This window comes from Diadema antillarum, unplaced genomic scaffold, assembly GCF_040938485.1.
Source record: "Diadema antillarum isolate AM-2024a unplaced genomic scaffold, OU_Dant_1.0 scf00000071, whole genome shotgun sequence".
NCBI classification, from domain to species: Eukaryota; Metazoa; Echinodermata; class Echinoidea; order Diadematoida; family Diadematidae; genus Diadema; species Diadema antillarum.
In genome coordinates this window covers 13,287,449-13,309,188 of record NW_027270960.1, presented here as the reverse complement: position 1 = coordinate 13,309,188, position 21,740 = coordinate 13,287,449, and the positions used below count along the sequence as shown (strand labels likewise).

The 21,740-nt window shown below is 36.6% G+C and overlaps 1 protein-coding gene across 1 annotated transcript in view; it reads right to left on the bottom strand.

Annotated features, from left to right (window-relative positions):
• Window positions 1-1,081: 1,081 nt before the first annotated feature.
• LOC139717049 (uncharacterized) overlaps window positions 1,082-21,740 on the bottom strand; it is a 66,028-nt gene continuing 45,369 nt past the window's right edge. The window contains exons 3-5 of the mRNA XM_071628559.1: window positions 9,834-9,958; window positions 7,789-7,924; window positions 1,082-5,507 (exon numbers count right to left, since the gene is read on the bottom strand). Coding sequence (XP_071484660.1) covers window positions 7,802-7,924; window positions 9,834-9,958 — 248 coding nt within the window. The 3' untranslated portion in view covers window positions 1,082-5,507; window positions 7,789-7,801. The remainder of the gene's footprint in view (window positions 5,508-7,788; window positions 7,925-9,833; window positions 9,959-21,740) is intronic.

Genomic DNA, 21,740 nt, shown 5'->3' with positions numbered 1-21,740 from the left:
TAGATCATTTATGCTGGATTTCTATTCATTTCATAAACAGACTGCAAATACATATTTCCATTACTACTCCCATGCATGCATTGTATATCCTGACATCCGTTTATTTCGTAAACTTGTTCCAGCAGATTCCAAAGCTGCATTCGAAAATACGAAGTTTAGTTTCTGGCTTTCTTGAAGATTTGAAGAAGCGACTTTTTGCAGAAGAATTTACACGTTCGGACATTGAAAAATATCATGATTACCAATTACAGTCCTTAAAATGATAAAATTTCTGTTCAATTTTTATTCGCAACAATTTTAACGGCGAAAATTGCCTGGTTCAAATGGGGTTAATCAATGCATTCCCAAACATGAAACTTATCAATTTCAATGGAGTGTACATGCCTGTTGTGAAAAATCAAAATACATTGATGGTTCGATTTATCTTCATTTGCTTTTCTTTCACTTCCTTGTGTCTCGGTGTCATTATCATGTACTTACCAAACGACCTATATTTCGGGAAAAAACCACTTTCCCTATAAGTTGCTATTTTTGTATAATTAAAGACTAGTGTAAGAAACACACTTTAATATTGATCTTTCTTCATTTGATATCACAACGAAACTAAAACACAACTAAAGATAAAGTTAAGTTGGAAATTGATCACATTTATGGTGTATATGCATCCGAGAAGAGCAAAATAAAACAACGGCACGTGTTGGCTCTCGTTTTTTTCCTGGAGCTCCAATGAGATTTTATTTATTTGACCGAAGAAGGCACATGAATGAAATGTAATGCGAGAAAGAACATTCGTTTTGAAACTGTACAACGCAAGCATTTTTGGGTTATCGAATTATCGTCAGTCGAATAAGTTTATTCCAAGAGACAGTCATCTGTCAAATTCTTCTCGTCAAAAGCTTTGGCCACGAGGCAGAATCATTGGCGTCCAGCTAGTTTGTCTTCGTTAGTTTGTGTTAAAAAAAAAGTGGCTATGCTCCTTTGTATTTATCGAAAAGAATGAGAATGTAACCTACAATTGTCAATCTTGTTTCATATCTGATCGTCAATAACTAACATGGTAGCTGCAAATTTACAGATTTCGTAACCTTTTCTCTGATGACATTTCTTTATTCGAAGCATAAGATATTCAGAAAACAAAACAAAAACCAAGGACAAAGCTTCCTGTGTACAGTTCAACATTCACGACACACATTACAGATAAATTACATTACAATAACTCTCAATAAAATTTACAAACACTTTCATTTTATGTGCGCCGCATGATCTCAGTAAATGTGAAATAGCAAGCAAGTGATTTCTTTCTTCATGTCTGACAAAGAAATATCGAATGTGAAACGATATCGCAGTCATTAAAAATTTCCTATACGATGGATCCCATAGAGCAAATGAAGCAGAATGGTCGAGACAGACTGAATGCGTTATGAGAAAAAAATAATCGAAACATATTTGCGAAAGCATGTCGCGAAAGCATGTCGCCGACTGGCCGCAGCAAATAATGCACACAATTGTTGGTGAGTACATGTACTTGACATCGCTTTTGTTCATAACGTTGATACAGCTCCTGATGATGTACAGTTCTATACACAACTTAACAAAATCTCCCATGGGACTTCTTTTTTAATAGCAAGCAGTGACTGCAGCGAAATTGATTACAAATGCAAGGTCTGCTCGCAAACCGGTTGAAACCGTTTTCGAGTTCACGGAAACAGTGATCGCTATAGTAGGGCTACGTAAATACCAATTATGGAGAACTGATTACCATTAAACTCTGATAAAAGCTGTCATTGTCGTCTAGACAATGGGTCTGGCCAGGCATTAGCTATTTCATGATTGTTGAAAGCATCTTGACGTTCCAACGCACGATGTTGACGTCATTGTGGTCATGACTGGCCTATTAACAGACGATTACTTCAAAGAGCATTGCATACCGAGAGACAAAATTTACACAAACACATTACTAAAACGTTTAATCGGATGCCCACATAATTATTGAAACGTAATAGATGAAGCAACGTATATCGTTTTTGTCCCCGAATATTCGTCTTTTGATTTTCGTCATAATACTTTCTCTAGCTAGTAAGCACATGAGCAAGATGTGTTTTAAGCAGGCTGTCAAGTAAAACAGCAAAGTGTTCCGGTATTAGTATTCCTGTTCAGTACTTATTATCAGCAGATAATTGTTTAAGCAACAGTGCTTTTACAGTATGCCGCCTTTCACTAGCTATAACTAAAGAAAACAATATTCCCTATTGTCTTCTTTTCAAAAGAGGTCTTGAATATTTACACGGATACATTAACATATCAAAGAAATGGAAATAAAGAGTCGTCCTCGCCTTTTATAGATGACGCAGCTCTAGACTACTACATGTTCTCTTCCCAGCGTAGACTTTTATGCCGCCAAACAGGCGCCATAGCTTATGAAAGAAACAGCGGTTTCTCCTTCAGCGGAGTGTTACATTGTACTGCATACAGCATGAATTTAGTAGAAAGTGTTTTCTACAACCAACGACGCCAGTTGCACGAGTGTCCTGGAGCACTTCAGGGTAGTGCGTGCGCGTTTGTGTGAGTACTGCATACAGACATTTTCATGCACTGAGATTGTGACATCAAATTGCACTCTTTCTTTGATCATTAGTTGATCAGTTCTTCAACAAACAAAAAATCAAACAGTTAACTAAGCCACACACTATGACCACCATAGTTTACAATAATTCGTAGTTGACGACCCATGCTGATTTAAACACGAATTATCGCAAGCCCTTATTACAATTTGATATCGTTGTCGAAATCATTGTCTTTCTGTTTATTATTGATGTCATCTCTAGCGTTGCTACAACCATTGGTAAAACTAGCAAGTTTGGGTATACTAACTTAAAATGTTTATTTGGACAATATCAGTGTTATTACCGTGGTGTGATTTTTCTCCACTTATGCTGCTCTTCATGAATATATAGGGTGAGGAATTCAAGCGTTATCTATATTGATTTCATTCTAACGTACAGACCAATGTAGGAATTGCGAGGCTTTTGAATTATTGCCTTAGATATTATGCCTTGTCATGTTTATGATGTGGAGAGTAACATTTGTTTTTGAGGGGGTGAAAACGTGTCAATCTTTTAATTTATTCCTGATGTCAGATTAAGTTGATTAAGTCGGTATCGTATTCTTGTCAGATTTAACCATTTATTGGGCTAACGGGAACTCATTTTGTTTGTTGGAAACTTAAAATATGGTATCAATGATTATGAAAGGTTTAGGATCTCACAGGTACAAACGAAAATACCAATTCGCGTTACACGTTGAGGTATAATCACTGATCAAATCTTAATCGATACTGATATTAAAAGCTTCGTGGGAAGCTTAAAATGTCAACAAACAAAAGAAATCCTTATCCTTTATTTCTGAACAATGACTGCTATACCCTGTCTTCAATTATAGACAGAAATTATTGTATAAAAGATTGATTAACCGTAGCAGCATGTTTCAAGCGTCGATACTACTCAAGCACCATTAATATTCTACAGCAAGACAGCTCAAGCCACTGTAAAGTCAATCGTTTGTCTCTTTCCCACTTTGCAAACAAATGAAATGCTGTAGAGCTGATTTCAGTTGTTAATTACCATTTCACTCCAGCGTTCCGTTCGTTTACATATCTGTCAGTTTGTGGAGAGCTTTGCCAATATGAATTGGCCTTTGGACGCAACACGCATTCTAGGAATACTTCACATCCTATGCAGATGTCAAAACTAAGCTACAAATCTGTTTGCGGTTGTTTTCACCATTTGTGCCAGAACTGCCGACTCTGCAAAACCCTGGACTGGAATACCATATGGATAAAAGTAAATTAGAAAAAAGGATTATATTGATGGTGGAAAACAAATTGCAAAGATGAGATGCGTAGGCGACCAATGGTGCAGGAGGAATCAAAAAATAAAATTTGATCTTAATAGTTTGCAGCAGGGCGTCGAGATCAAATCTTTTGACTAGAACCATTCGAGAATTAAAAATTAACTGATAACGACACCGACCTTCACGTCAAACCTCTCATTTCCGTGAATATTCGAAATGACATCAATTTATGGTCTTAATACAGGATGAAATGAGTGCGTTGAGATTGAACACTGTTCTTTTTTTTAAATGATGTTGAAACAAATAAAATTCTGCCTGAAAAGGATACGGAATATTTGTCATTCGTATGACAGAAATTACCGTGATCTGTCCTCATGTTTATACAAGAAGGGTACCATGCCATTTCAATTTACTTTTGCAGAAAAATGATGGAAAACAAATTTTCCGTATAGAAAAGATGAAACGCCAGTTTATCACTGCTTAACATCTATTTACATCATTGGCCACTTCGTTCTATTCTTTTGTTTCTTTAAAATGATCTGGCAAGATTCAAATAGTTTGAAAGAAGCTACAGTGCCCTCACACGAGTGAACATTGTTTATTTTGACTCTTAACGCAAGCTAATCTACATAATTATGAGCATCAACTCGCTGTCTTATAAACTGCATGTGGTTCAAAACCGCAGTCACAATTCAAGACAGTTTCTGCCCAAACAACAAAGAATGAACTTTCGGCAAGTGTGACGATATCTGCCAGAAAAGTCTGGTTTAAGTCCGTCATTCCAAAGATTTATTATTCCGAAGTTTCATTACTCCGAAACTGAAAAAGATTCGTTATTTCGAAGGTTCGTTAATATAAAAAACGAAATAACGTTCGTAATTCCGAAGGTTCATACAGTATGCACCTTCTTTTCATTTTTGAACTATCAATTTATAACCGAACCTTACTTCACTTTCGGATTAACGAACCTTCGGAATGACGAACCTTCTTTCATTTTCGGAATAATGAACCTTATTTCATTTTCGGATCAACGAATCTCAGAATTACAAACCTTGACAATAACGTCACAACTTTGCGAATGAACGAACTCATTGTCATTTTCGGATTAACGAACATCCAGATACAAGGAATTTGTGTGTTTTGGAATAACGAACATCACCCGAAGATCTCATGCCTCAGAAATGAAATGGAAATAGAAATGTTCGAGCACAACAAGTGTTGGTGCAGGATGTCATGTGACTACAATATTGAACGTCGAAATCTAAAACTTCAGAATTAATATTATGATTATACACATGATAAAATGGTTTGGTAATAGGGGCAAGGATTCAGAGAGCTACGGTGTGCAAAAACATACAATTAGAGAGTTTAAATATTTAAAACAATACGTAATTAATGCGTAGTCGAGTCATAATCACACAGGATCTGTGCTCTTGAAATAATTTCTTTAAAAAATGTCCCATCTATGAAATGCTCTCACGTGTCATAAACGATAGTAACAGTAACTTTTTTTTTCGTTCCATGTTTGTCAGCTTTTGTTTTGTTTTTTCTTCAAACAACTATCTACTGGTCTATCTACATCCTGCTGTACATCCAACTCCACAAGCATCGGCCGGTGTTTGCTGTCGCCCCAGTGGATGGCAAGCTTGGTAACGGAACTGAGGAAAAATCAGAGAAAACCATACAAAGCAGATAAGAGCAAGATATGGACTTGTTTCCGTTTCAATCAATCAAAAGACATTTACTGGATATAATGGTTGACGATTACGGTTATTCTTATTATTTTGAAATTCCACCATGTTTATGAGATAAGTGGTCGTAAGTCATTTCACTGGTTTTATTATAACAAATTTGATCAGGATGGTTGGTTCATTATGAGTTGTTTTAGTTTCTTTAATTTAGGTTTCGAGAAATTGTTATACAACATTCCAATGATTGATTAAATGAAAGTAAAAAATCAGGCCAGCAAAAGCATGGAAAAAAAATCGTCAAATGGCTAAATATTGTCAACAGATTATAAATGAAAACATCCATGAAATCGCATTTCAGAATAAGAACATTACAAGAAGAAACAAACACAGAGATAAAAAAAAAGTATGTCGTCACTAGCCGGGCATACACATTCGAAGAGTACGGAGATGCATATTAGACCATCTCAATTTATAAAATGACTGACGTTTTAATGTTCTCTCATCTGGAGTCCTAAATGTCAACTACTGTACGACATACCATTCGTTATACTTGAACGCATCACGGAGAAATTTGACTCGAACAAATGCCTTGAACATTACTTCTTCAATTTGTCTCCGGATGAGTCATCTTCGTTCAGATGAATGAGCAAAATGACAAACTGACGGTTATTAAGTTTTATGAAGTGACGTACAAGCTTATCAATGGCGCGCATTACTTGAGGTCTTGCTGGTTAAAGATGAGACCAATTTTGTTTATTTAATTGTTTGCTTGCTTAATAAATCGGCTCGTTACCTGTTTCAAATTTAGTGGACGAAAAGCCTTTCATCATCTTGGAATATGTATGCTATTCCCAAATCTGTATCGTAGCGTGAAGGACCTGATAATATGCCGGTTGACGAATAATTCATTCACCAAGGTGGCGTGTTTTTCTTCGAGGCACAATTATCATTGCTCTGTTTATGTAAGGGACCTTCTTTTCAACACTCTTATAGTGCACGTTTTCCTTCTTTCTCTTATTATCACATTCAATGTTCTTGAGAGATAAATGAAATTACCTCCTGTTTCAGCAGCCCAAGGAACAGAGAAGTACGATATGATATCTATATGTTGCTATATTCCATATATACTTTTAAATTATGCAGTTTATCTTGTGTAATTTCCATGCACTGAAATTAAGAACATTTCAAGGGTAACAAATGGAAGAATATGAAGTAAAATTATTAAAAGAAAGTGCCATGCGTATTTATAAAGCATTGCTTATGATACCGTTAATATCACTACGGGTAAACGGCTTTGTATTATTTTGTAAAGATGTGGGTATTATTAATGACAGATATATTCACTCACCATAAGGTCTGTAGTGTCTCTTACAAATTGATGATGAACAACCCATTAACAGCTAGAAAATAATTGCTACTTGTTTGGCTTCGAAAATATCATTTTCCCTTATACTTCTCTGACTATCGATTGATGAAATTTTGTGTCAAATTACTCTCAAAACAAATCTTGGCTCAAATGAGAGTTTGCCAAAGTTTTTCTTCGGATCATCAACAGCGCCATTTTTTCTACCCGTATGTTTTAACAGCAACAAAAGAAGGACACTCCAATTTCGTGTTAATCGTTGACCGTATGAGATTTCGAATTTGTGGCGGACTAGGACGCTTAATCGCAAGTGCATTCACAAATTGGCACACACTTGGCGCTGAATTTTCTGCAGCGATTCAATGAATTGCGATTATACGATAACGGATAAGATTGGCATCTGTTTGCTAACGCGTTTGAGACTTCACAACTACAGTTGCTACTGCCCACGTACCCATTTAGGAGCTGGTTACTCCTGCAAATACTGCGATCGTTATTCATTTTAATGGAAAGCAGAAAGATAAAATCTAAGTTTTCTTCCATGCTATAGTTTCTAAAGGCTGACATTCAGTTATATCAAGTAGCCATGTTCGGACAGAACGATAAAAAGCAACGTGATCTTTTGAAGTCACAAGACAAAAACGATAGAAGAAGAAAAATGTTTATTCTTTTTTCTGTAGACATGCTAAAGGTCTCCTGATTTACAATACACAGTAATTCGTATTTTGAGCGTCAATAAACGCACCAGTGCGATGATATAGATCGTAAAGATGTGTAATCAAACCTGCTTCACTGACTGACATTTGTGGAAAGTGTTCCTCTATCGATTCACGCTTCTCGTGTTCACAGCAAGCGACTGACATCATCCTCCAATAATATACTTACACCATGGCCTCCGCTACTTCCTCAAGATATTCCTTAAGGACATTAGACGCTCGCTCGCCCTCTGTTCGGTGACTTCGTCCTCACCATCGTCTTCGTAAGGTCTCATCGCTAACCTTTCAAGCTCGTCTTTTTCGAACTGTGGACGTCGACGACAAGGGAAAGAATATTGAGTGTGTCAGGGGACGTCAAGGAGACATTATTAGTTCAGATATCACAGAACTTAAAGTTATTGGATTGATTTCATGATACACCTTTGTATTCCAGTATTCATGAATGAAAATGGTTGATGTTCTTTATTCCGAAAGTTCGTTAATCTGAAAATTTAAAGAAGATGAGTACTAACGAACCCTCGGAATAGCGTACATTTTTCCATTTTCGGATTAACGAACCTTTGGAATAACGAACCTTCGTAATAACGAATTGTAACCCCAAAATATTGTATACCCCTTAGAAAGAGCTGTGATAAAAATCAATAAATGCTCTGTTCTTAGGTATTTTGATATTGGTAGGTTAGTATTCTGACTTCTCTGAATCATTTGTTATCCAATACAGAATAAGCATAATTTACTGCTTTGATAACTATGAAAGATGTGAGTTGAAATATAAACATGGCCCAGTCATTGTCAGGCCGTAGTAAATGTCCGTGACCCCGAAAAGCTGGAGTGTGTTGCATTTCACATCCATTGTTTCCGGTTTAATACGATTTTCCTTAAATTACCCCATTAGAGATAAGGTATTTCCAAATTCAGCGTACCAATTTGATAGGTTCATGGAATTGATTCTCCAATTTGTGTTGTATTTCATTTGAAATCATTGCAAGAAAAAATAATGACATAAAATTTTACATTCTTGTCATTGTAATTTTCTCCCGAATTATCGGATAAAATGATGCACCACAAGGTACGCCAGGGTACCGCTTTGTATGACGCCGTCTCGTGATCATAAGATGTATATTTCACACACTGTCATCATGGAGATCAGCAATAATGATCCCCTAATGTCAGTAAAGCCCTATTATGGGATTTTTTTCCGTAATTACAGTACTGATAATAATAACATTTCTTTTTTAATCTTTTTTTGAAAACCTGTTATTAAAATTTGGGACAGTGGTTCAGAGAGAGATTATTTTAATCCACTAACTTGTCCTATGATTACTTATTTTACATTTTCTGTGGACTGGTATTAATGCATGGTGCAGTGATACTCTCTGTGTGTGACACTGAGATCACTTGGTGTAGTGTGTGTCATGAGCGCTGAAGTTATGATGCTGCAGCGGTACTGCTGAGCTCGTTGTTGCAACAAAAGTTTCTTCCGTAAAGCACTAGAAATTACTTTCAACTATATTTTTTTTTCCTTTGGTAACCTGGGGTACAGCCCAAAAAGAAAATGTAAATTGTTCAACAAACTGGCGGATTTCTATTTGGTACCCGAAGGTGCCAAAAACAACATAGTGATGAATTGTCTCGTGTAGCACTAATTTTCCTTTCTCAGTCATCATCTTGAAAACAAACAATGCATATTTTCACACTCTAGAGATTTTATGAAACTGAGAATGGACAAGCACAAAGATTGATTTCATCGAATAAGAAAACACTGAGCAGCTCCTCAACAAGTGACGAGAAAATTCTTAAACAGGATGCGCTTCCACCTGGCAGCAACACTCATGAGATAAGGAAATTTCGTTAATTTGGATTTTAGATTTACCGGTAATTTAATGATAGGACGTTAAACCCCACACAATTCTCTAAACCGCGATGCCAAATCCCAACCCATGAATGAATTTCTTAGCTTTATTCATTTGTTTTCACACTTCATGGATGAGCGTCGTGGATTGATTGTGTACGTGTTATCCCAGGAAAATTAGATCGCCGAACCAATCAAAAAAAAATGCTGTGATTGAATACGTTAACCTTGACAAAAGCTAAATCTCAAACTACCATTAACACTGTGTAACATCAACCTCTCCGCGGTAATCATGATAATAGGGGACAAGGTGATTCAGCATGAATCGATTCTTCAAATTCATGAGAACGTGAAATACGTACCTTTAATAACCTGAGTACATTTCCTAACAAGTCGCTCGTGTTTTCAATCATAGTCATCAGTGATTCTTCCTCTTCGTCCATTGGCTCGATAACTTCCGTAAAACTCTTATCCTCCTGACTTTTCTCTGCAAAGGAATTGATTAAGACAGAAAAATATGTCAAAACATTACATTGCAGAGCGGGTATTCTCGGGGCTGTTGTCAGAATGGTCTATAAAGATTTCGCGTCAAAATGGCGAGGGAGCTGTTTCACAAAGAACTTAAGTCGATCTTAAAGATCAAGATTGACTTAAACTATGGGATGTTGTATGCGTCTTTATTGATATCCTAACTTCCGAACATGCCGAATGAAAATGAAGTTTTGGGACATTTTTACATGCAGGCATTAATATACAAAATAGGAAAAGTGACAAAGGAGTCTTTCCATAAATTTTGATAAAAATTTTAAGTGGATTCTAAAAATATTAAATGAAACCAAGGAGGTATCGCACATACCTCCTTGATGAAACTGAACATGGGAAACCAATAGTATATCATAAACTTTTAAGATTTTTTAATTCTTTGTAAAACACCCCCGCGCGCGCACACACACACACACACCATACCTCCACCTTCCTCTCAGAGAGCAAAGTGTTTACCTGTCCTCAAGTATTTAGACCAATACAACCTGACACTCACGTCGCCAAGTAAGTGCATGAACTGATTTGTCTCTGATTTTTAGTTTTACATGTAATGTCAAACCTGTCTATAGCGGCCACCCAAGGAAGACGAAAAAGTGGCCGTTGTAGACAGGTATCCGCTATAGACAGGGTCGTTGACATGGCTTTTTCTTTTGGGGGAATTGTGTTTAGTGGTTGCATACGGCAGGTGATCGCTATTAGCCGTTGGTCGCTATAAACAGGTTTGACTGTGTATACTAACGAGATGAAAGTGAAATATCAGGTTTTGTAAATTTAATGAAAATGTCAAACAACTTCCATTCATATGAACCTTTCATGATATCTACGTGTACAGTTTTGCACATGAAGAAACAAAATGGCTCATTTCACATTTTGTGTGATACTTCTAATTGCTGCAAAGCAGCAATGTACCAGGATCAAATGTCATGAGGAGAAATTCCTGGAAGAAAACATATTCATATCATGTCATACAAAGAGAAAATGGTATCATGACTATATTTTCTCAGACAGTCCATGTAAGGGTACCTGTAACTTCGTGATTTACAACGCTTATTCTAATTAACGGAATTGAACCTATAATTTGACGCAAAATGAGGAACACCCGTAAGCAAAAAAAAAAAAAAAAGAACGAAAGAAAAGGAATCTTCTGCATTTAACATTTAAAAATACGAAAGAAAGATGAAAGGTCAAATCACTGTCTATTCTCTTTTTGAAAAGCAAGATGATAAAGTAAGTCAATCACGTCAAACCTACGGGAAACATTACACCATTACACTATCATGGCGCTGCGTCTAAGGATTTCAGCAGAGTATACCTTCTTGCATGTCAATGATATTGCAGCGCTCAAGCAGAATTCGTCTTGCACCTCGCTTGTGCTCTGATATCCGCACATCAAACATGAATATACACCATGACTGCAAATACGATGCATATTCATGTCTTTATAGTATTACCAGAGATATTCCCTTTGTGAATTTCGGCATGCCGTTTCTCAATGTCTTTTTTTAACATAAAACGATCCTCCGGCAAAACTGCTTTATAGATTGATTTTTTTTTTTTCTGTAATCTTGCCAGAGTTGTGCATGGTTACTCATGCCATCTCGCCTTTTTCTGTTTATCATTTTCAATGTCCGTTTTTACGGAATCTTGATGATATTATGCAAGTTCAAAATTTCTTGATTCTATTTCATCATATCATTAGAAACCCTATAAAATCTTTGCCAACCAATGATATCAATGGATCTTAAAGGGATCTTAAAGTTTTGGTTGAGACCTAATTTCAGGTTTACATTTTTTGGTGAAATATGGAAGAGCATGTAATTCTATGAGGAATTCAACTTTTTTTGGTGAAAATTGGTTTTGAAATGGCTGACATATCCAAAAAAGAGCAATTCTAATAAAGTGTGGGACCCACACTTTATTACGATAGCTTTGTTTTACTTTGTTTTTGGATGTTTCAGTCATTCCAAACCCAATTTTCATCAAATAAACTTTGAATTCCTCTTAAAATGGTATGCTCTGTACTATATCATAAGTGTTTTCATGGTATCTCGCAAAGTGTTAAAAGCCCAATTCTCATCTCCACCAATACTGTACCATCCCTTTAAGCCACATGTCACTGATATGTCTGTAATATAATGTATATTCGCTAAAGTGTGATTAGCAGAGAGAGGGATCATGCAAAAGGAATGGAATGAAGCAAGCCTCTATGCCTCTCGACTGAAGATTCTCGGCGTCAAAAAGGAACGGATAAATCCTCAATGAACATACCCTTAATGCTCATATAACAAGTTAAAGTTTATTGGAAAACAAATTTGTATACATCATATATTCATATCTAGTATTTCTTGCCTTTTAAAATCGCTAGTTTTGATCAGGTTTTTTTTTAATATCTATGCAGGCAAACTTACAGAGTCCATCCATTGGTAATCGAACCCTCCTGTCTTTTTATCTCATTTGTAGTGGGTCATAACAATTAATCAATCAATCAGTAATCACTTTCCACATTTATGTACAATGACTCAAAGAAAACTTCCAGCCTATCTGCTGGTGGAACAGAACATTAGGAATTCACAACAGATAATGAGATCGTTGGGTTATAAATCTGCTTCGGGCAGCGTTTAAGCACAAACTTAATTTAGTTTCCTTTACTCCCTGCAAGATTTTTCAAAGACGAGGTCTTGGTTTAAATGTACTGCTGTAACCATGGTGACTTCAGGTCTTATCAAATTTCTGCAAGAACCATATCGCTTATCAGTGCATCAAATTTTTATAATTAGGTGTTTCTTGTTTCACTTATAGAAAACCTGCAGTGCAATATAGTAGAGGAATAAGACTCACAGTTAGCCGCACGTATTACACGTTATGACAGTGTTTGAACATGTGTGATATTGTGTTTCCTTCGCATTGTGTCGACAAAGGGGCATCGCTCTTCAAAGATTAAATCTTGCATGGCTTTCACGTAAACTTGATGGATTTGTCACTTACGCAAATACAGAAAACACTTTCATTATAAAAACAATTGTAATTCCCAGAGAAGTATGTAAGAAGGAGTACTAAAGACGTGAGTGTGGTCACAAATGGAAGAAGGATTAAAGGAAGTAAAACGTGCAAATATGAGGGAACTGTTAAGCCCATGGTGTAGAAATATAAAGGTCCGACATTTGTTCTTTGTTTGTTTTGTATACACGATTTTCTTTTGGGATCTATACCGACGAAGCTCGATAGTCTTTTGGTCTTAAGTAACCTGCTGTCATCAGTTTCCATTACACAAGCGTTCATAAAATCAACCAAGATCAATTATACGACGCCAAGTTGCTACCAGTCAACCGAGTTGAACGTCCTGTATAATCCTTCCCAGGACTTTAAAGAGCGACGATAATCTACAAGTCGTCCAGCGCAGGTTGAAAGTTTGAAAAGGAGATAGTACTCATTACTCATAACATCACAAGACATCGAAATCAAATCACGAGACCCGGATGCAACAGAGTGGACCATCATCCTATAACTTTTCATCTCCACCTATGAACACACTGTCCTCCTTTAATCATTTTCTCGACCCCGCCCATTTTTTTTTCTGGGTTCATCCTGAATCATCTTTTTCTTCCCATTTAGAGATACTCTCTCCCTTTCTTTCTCTCCATCTCTCTCTCTCTCTCTCTCTCTCTCTCTCTCTCTAGCTTGCTCCCTTTGTTCTCGTTCACTTGTTCCCTTGTTCACTTCACAAACCATGCATTTAATCGAAGAAATTTGGACCTCTTTCTTCATTGAACCTCTTTGAGTTCATACACGGACAAAAATAAAACAGGTACGCCTTCGTCAACTGTGATTAGTAGAAATATGAAATTGATGATTTTAAGGCCATGTTTCAAACATTGCATTTATTGAAGACATTGGGACCTCTCAATTTTTTTTAAATGTTAGCCGCGTATACAATCAAACAGATTTTTCTAAAAGTATGACCGCGCAAGGCAGTTGTTTATAGTCAATTTATGAAATTGACGGGTTACAGATTTTCTTCTGAATTTTTTTTCGAGATTTAGATCTCTGAACGTTTAGAAAATATTTCATTGAAAATCGAAATATTGCCTTCAAGGTATGAACTTCATTGCACAACTTTGTCAGTCTCTTCTCTATACAAAGCGTGTCTGTAGTTGCCCTAATGATACAATATCAGTATAACAGTAGTGAATACACAAATGCACACTACAATAATGTTATGCAATAGTAACAAAAACATAATTAACAATGTAACGATGTCGAAAATATGAGAAGAAGTTCAAGAAAGAGAAAATAGAAACATCGAGTTGTCATCTCCAAGAGGTGTTATTTGCCTTATAATTTGGCACTTGAGTGAGTTGATTAGAATAAACTTCAGCATCCACATGCTTACTCTCTACGTTTCAAAAGTTTAAAGTGATGGTGACAGTATTGGTCGAGATGAAAATTGGGCTTTAAACTTTTTGCGAGATACCGAGAAAACACTTTTGATATAGTACAGAGCATACCATTTTAAGAGGAATTCCAAGTTTATTCGATGAAAATCGGGTTTGGAATGACAGAAACATCCAAAAACAAAGTAAAACAAAGCTGTCGTAATAAAGTGTGGATCCCACATTTTATAAGAAATGCTCCTTTTTGGATATCTTAGCCATTTCAAAATCAGTTTTCATCAAATAAAACGCTGAATTCCTCATAGAATTACATGCTCTTTCATATTTCATAACAGGTTTCTCATTATCTCACCAAAAAATGTTAGAAACCTGAAATTAGGTCTCAACCAAAACTATACGATCCCTTTAACCAGAGCGGAGTCGAGAGACTGAAAGTCAAACACGGGAACGGAGCTGCAATGACATGTTACGGGGAAAGATGTCACGTGCGAAAACTGCACTGCAATGTGCAAAGAAGACCAGCCAATATTTTCTCAAGTCACTTCCCTGCAAAAGCACAATAGTCCAAGTTTATTATGATTGCAATCAGGCCACAGTTCCTCCGGCAATATCAAATTTGCTTATTGTCCAGCGTCAGGATTCCGTCGGCGGGCTCGAACAACAAAACAGGGCCGCCCAGAACCACGCGCGCTCTCAGGCTAATAACGTCAATATTTAAATGCAAACGTAAAAATATACACACCTAGTTCCAGTTACACTTTGTCTTGGCGATCGGGTGGTGTTAGCTCACGTGTCGCCTTACGGTGACATTGAGTCCTAATCATTTTGAATAATCGCTTATTAACTTCCGTCAAGGGAAAACGTTTGGCCAGCGTTATTTTCTCGCCACGCGAGATTTGCGTCGGTACATTTCCACGAATTCCAAGCACGTTAATGCCATTCCAGAGTAAAAGAGACAATTTTAAATTGAACCGTCTTACGCAGTTTGTCGGTATCCTCGAGAGATTGATGATCATTTCATCACAAAAATACTCACTATAGGCAATGTACATAAATGATGTCTAAATTATCGTTAGAGTATACTTCTCTGAGGGAATTTTTTGTTCTGATTCCACAGTAATTAAGTAGGGACATGTCCTCCGGTCATTCCTGGTATATTCTACAGGTACATGTATCTTGAGTCTTCTGGCTCACAAATCCTAGTGTGACTTTCTTGCGCAAACGGGGATTAAAGGGAAATACCATCCTGATATTATGTTGCTCTGTATGAAAAAAAAAATGCTTATATGGAAACAAATCAGTCTGTGAAGATTTGGGAAATAGATATTTAAAACACACAAAAAGTCGTGTAATGTAAACGTTTTAGAGACTGAGAGAAATTGCCAACTTGGTGTGTTCAAGATGCAGTCATCCATTGGGCTTGTACACAAAAAATCAAAAGAAAAAAAGGAAACACCTAGCTGTTAACGAAATATAATGAAAGTGATACGTTTTCCGTGTTCTTTTCTAGCAGGAGGAGTTCTGTCTGTGCCCCAGTATTTGAGAAAAATGAAAAAAAATTAAAGTGAAATGTTATGTAAAAACCAAGAGAAAGCCGCTCAATGATTACATTGCGCAGAGTCTCTTATTCTCCTAACTTTTGCATTTCTATAACTTTTTATGTGTCTGATTATTTTTTTCAAACATTTTCACTGATTTACTTCTGACTCAGGTTTTTTTCTTTTTTTCATTTAAAGCGACATAATATCTATAGATGAAAGTTCCCTTTATGAAATCAGAACATCTTCCAATAGTCGAACACTTTCCTCCCCCCCCCCCCGTGAATTTGAGAATACTCAACCTAGATATTTAGTTCACTGCTTAAATTACCTTTTTTTCCCTTAAAACAAAGGTCTCCCTCCATTTTACAATCAAAATAAAATCTGAATGCTGCTTCCACAAAAACACAATAGAAAAAAAAAGGAGAAAGGAGTAAAGGAAGAAAGGAAGAAAAGTATGGTGAGGGAAAAAAAACACATTTCGTTGTGTTGTTGTGGTCACACATAAGCGGTTCTGTTACACAGGAAACATTTTTTTTTGTGTGATTTTCGTGATAGAACTGTTGAAGGTTAACCAAGACATATCTGCGCCTATAGTTTCAAGGTATGATCATTTTTCCCACTACTAACATATATGTACGATATTACACTTTGATGCTCTAACCCCGCTATGTTCTGGGTCCTGAACAGATAAGCAAACAAGATGCATACTGATATGTTAAAGCCACCTTTTGATATATTTGTATCGTAAGTAAAATGGTTGATGCCATTTTTGTTCATGTTTCCTTACGTTTTCTTTGGCATTCAGGACAGACAAATCTGCCTCGTTAGAATGGGCAGGGAAAGTTGTTAAAGGAGACCTCCGGATGATTTTCAGATTTGTACATTTGAACAGCTATGAATTAGTTATACTGAGGACAGAGTTTCAGAAGTCGTGATAATTGGGACAAAGAATAAGAATATTTTTCAAAATTTAGAACAAATTGCAATGAACAAGGATGATGACATGGCAGAGTCACCATAATAATGTATGAGGTGGGGCTCAAGAAAGCAGAACAAAAGAAGAAGGCATGCATAGATTATACACAGGTGAACTCGCAATCAAGTGGTATTGCAACGAAATTACACTGCTACATTTCATAGATATGTGAACCTCCCATGTCATCATCCTTGTTCAGTGTAATTTCTTAAGGTTTTTCAAAGTATTATTTCTCTGCTCAAGAACCACAATAAATTCTACAATCTATACATGGAGTTGTCGATTTATGTACTACATGATGTGAAATTATGAAAATCGTCTGGAATGTCCTTCTAAAATGACCTGGCTTGTATATGGCTGGCTACCGAAATAGACTCACTAAAAGAGGAAGTCCACCACAAAATATGAATAAATTTCAAAAGGAAGAGAAAAATATTCCCTACAGAACGGCATAAAAATGAAAAAAAAAAAAACCAGCTGGAAATAAAGTAAGACATTTTTTAAATGAGTGAGTTGATAATTTCATTCCCTCACAATTTTTAATGCATTCTAGCGTTATGAAACACGGAAAATTATCATTTTTAGCTAATACATGTAAAAGCATGCTTTTCATAACGAGATATATCAGAGTTCACACTTGTTTTTTTTTATTATTTTGGGTGGTTTTAAGACAAGTTTTATATTATTTTGTGCACCGTGTACAGCTGAAATATGAGATTTTTGTCATTCCGTATGTAAAATAAGTATGAAATTGTGAGAGCATATAACATCGTCAACTTGCTCATTTGAACATTCAAAACGAATGTTCAAGAAATGTTTTCCGAAAATGTAAAATGTCAAAATTTTCATATCTTCCTTATTTCTTATCCAATTTTTGTTACTTTTGTATCGTTCAGTAAATGATATCTTTCTCTTTCTTTTGAAGATTTCTTTCTTAATTCTGTAGTGGATATCCTCTTTAGGTCTGAGGTATAATGTAACAAATAACTAAAAGCATAAAGTCTTATCACCGTGCCACTTTAACAAAGATAATCGGATTCCCTCATCTAGAAATGAAGGTACACTAAAGATTCAAATAAAATCAAAGAGAAGATTTTATAAGAATTGCCTATAGACCTTCTTTTGTCCATGCGCGCAGTCTGAGCTGAAAGAGCGCACGTGTTAGGCGGAAACAATTTGGCACCCCGTGAGACAGATTCAGCGAATACTGTAAGTTGTGCCATCAGGCCCCAACGTCTTTCTAATACTTAACTATAGCACCGTCGGCCTTTAACAGCATGCATGCCCGACGCTGTTCAGAGACTAAGTTAAACGGTGCTTACGTCATTGTCAAAAGACGAGATGCTTCTTCTTTTGTCAGATCTGGCCTGGCTGGATACCACAGATGACGTCACGAAACGTCCAGCTGCAATTCATTAATAATCTAACCCTTTTCAACGGCATGCCAGAACTTCCTTACATTTTCTCGACACAAATTACCCCTGCCGACCCCTCCCCCATCCCCCCCCCCCATATACACATCCCCTCGATTTGATTGCCGTCATAATTATACAACACTCTTGTCACCTGAGTTAGCGCGATGGCAATTCCTTCGGAATGGACGTTCTTCGGTTAACCCACCTGCATGTTCCCTCAACATCCTCCCCTGCGTGCAGTTCGCAATCTCTCGTCGAATTGCATTGTTATCTCTCTGATTGCTGTCATCCCTCCTCCTCCTCCTCTCCTCCCTTCCGAAGTAACTTTTATTCATGTTCCCTTTAAACCCTCTAAGGACCACCACATTCAGTCGCCGTTGATATGTCACAAAACAGGTTGCCGACGGTAATGATACGCTTAACTATAAATGCAGAGAACATGGCCAGCGTCGAGGGAGTAATTATCAAGTAAAAAGCTCTCATCCGTCGCCTTCTCCGAGAAAACTAATGAATCTCTCCAGGGAGAGAAGATTTATCTTCCCGATGGCTGCTTCTGTACTTTTCGTAATTCAAAGTAGGCACATAAGATTATACAGATGCAAATTATTTACAATCTATCCATTATACTGAATACTGGTGTTGGTCACAATTAACCATACATGCACGCGTACAATAATTTCTTTCCATCATTCAAGAGAGAAATAAACAAGGAATATCATTCTCTGTTATAACCTAAAACGTTTAAATGTTAAAAGAGCATGTGTTGTTTTACAAAACACACCAAAATCATGTATTTCAGAACTATGTGTTCCCTATTCATTTCCCATCACATTGCTGGCTTGAACATCAGTCAGAGCTAAGACTTGACAAATTTGGGATTAGATATGAATCTCTTTGAAATCACAAAGACATAATGGGGAGAAAAGGGGAGCAAGTCAGAAAATATTGCTGTAATGAATCAACAAAAAACAGGCGACACTGCTATCTTCGAGTTCTGACAAACACAGTGAATAAAGAAAAAATGCCCCAGAATCATACCCGATTTTTCTTGAGTTCCATTATCAACTGAAAACAATACACGCTCCAAAGTGCAGCCACTTCAATAGATTTCCCATCCTGATGGTATCTCCCCGACTCGCGTAATACGCGCTTCTTCATTTCATTTCAACCATCCAGTTAGCGGACGGAAAAAAATACGGCGTTATACAAAAAGGGGTTAGTCTCTTCCTTTTCTCGCAATTACACAACCCTGGAAAAAAGATGAGGCCAAATAAAGATCATGAGCACCCATTTCCCTATCAATTACAATCCTATTAAGACGTGATCTCCTCTACAATCCTGCCTATTTCATGTCCAAGGAATAGACGATGACATCAATACCGATGACGCCCTGGAATCCGGGCACGCTATCATCTGTGAATCCGCTTTTTAAGGTCACATTTGGGGGGGGGGGGGGAGCTGAAAAGTTAAAAAATTTCACAAAGGCGCCGTAAATAAAATAACGCAGGCATGCGTGCCAAAGATACCAACGTGAAATCAGTGGGCATACATTTTGCACAGTTGATAAGAAACTGAGGGGTTGCATTTTGAAGTATCACTTTGTAGCAGTGAAAACGCAACGAGTGAATGCGTTGCAGCATGATTTTAAATAATTGTTCGTTGCACGTGACGTCATAGAAACTTTTGTACGGCTGACGCAATAGCGCTCTTCGTCAGCCTTCGTCATGTTTTTAGTTCAGCAGAAAAAAAAATCAACACCATATCAAATAGTTCGCAGTTTTGATGAGTATTAACATGAAAGTAGAGAGTAATGAAGAGGCGGCGTATGTATGTAAAAGTCGGAAAAAGCATGGAGAGTCAAACCTGTCATATGAAATAGACATGGATGTAAAACATACCACAGTCATGATAATAGTGAAAGTATATCATATGGGCGTGTGGGGTTGTGGATGTGTACACTCAATATTCTAAGACTTTAGAACTGTTGTGAGAAAACACTCACTGTGAGCTACCTTATTTCCACTAACAAAATTTCAATGTGCTCTTCTTGACCGGATACCATTTTATTATCAAAGCGTATATTCAGTGATATAACGGCGATTACCCTGACTTTGAATGCACAACAAGCTAGCTGATCTTTGCTCTGGCAATCTCTTAAGTAAATTATCTAACTTCCTCTTCAAATTCGAGTGATTAATTATTCACTGGAACTGAGGCGACAAACCGAAACGAGTGCGCAACCATCCGGTTATTATAATTGTACGTCGGCGGTTACACCCTTACTGGTCAACCCTTCATTGCCTTTGTTGCTGAATGGCTCACACACTCGGGCCTTTCATTATTCTATCTGTCCTAGACCATTGTCCGAGTCTCATTCAACCATTCATGTTTTCATTTAAAGGGATGGTACAGTTTCGGCTGAGATGGGGCTTTAGGTTTTCAAAGTTTTTTTATGATGACTTTTTTTAGATGAGAAACCTCTCATGAAATACGGATAAGCACGTAATTCTGAAAGAAATTCGAAGTTTTATTTGATAAAAATTTGTTTTGAAATTGCTGAGATATCCAAAAGAAATCAATTCTAATAAAAGATGGGACCCACCTTTTATTACGATAGCTTTGTGTTACTTTGTTTTTGGATATCTCAGCCTTTTCAAAACTGACTTTGATCAAATAACCTTTGAATTCCCTTTATAATTGTGTGCTCTTCAACATTTCATAAAACAGAAGAAAAAAATTAACGGCTGAATTCATACTTCAACCAATACTATACCACCCCTTTAACTGTGCCTCTTCGGTAGAGCATGGCAGCATGATTGGATTAGTTTGATGTTAAGATGGCCATGGAATAATTCTGTTCCTTAAGGGTATCCTTTAAGACTTCTCGCACCACCGTCGTGACCGTGTACTCTATATTCCAGTGTTCGTCACATTCATTCTCCATGAGATGGCCGACTTCGTTCATCCATTATTCGAATCACAAAGAACCGGAACGTTTGGAAAAGTCTTTCATCCTTCTTGGGTTTAGGAAGAATGTCTGATTGTTTGTCTTTGTGTTCATTCAAATTAATGTTCAATTTTATGTTAATTTAAATGTACGATTCGGTATTTCATATATAAACAAATCGCTGTGTATATTTGTGTTTAGATATATACTGTACAATATATATATATATATATATATATATATATATATATATACATATATATATTTATATTACACACTCAGCAAAATAAAAAATCTTTTTCGAGTTCATAATTTTCATAGAAGGTTTTGATGAATTTAATGTATTATATACCATATTAAAGCTAATCTAATTGTCTATCAACCTAGTAGGTCAACATAAATTGAAACTTGACGCAAGAGTGAACACATTCTGGTTTTTTTTTTTCAATGCACAAG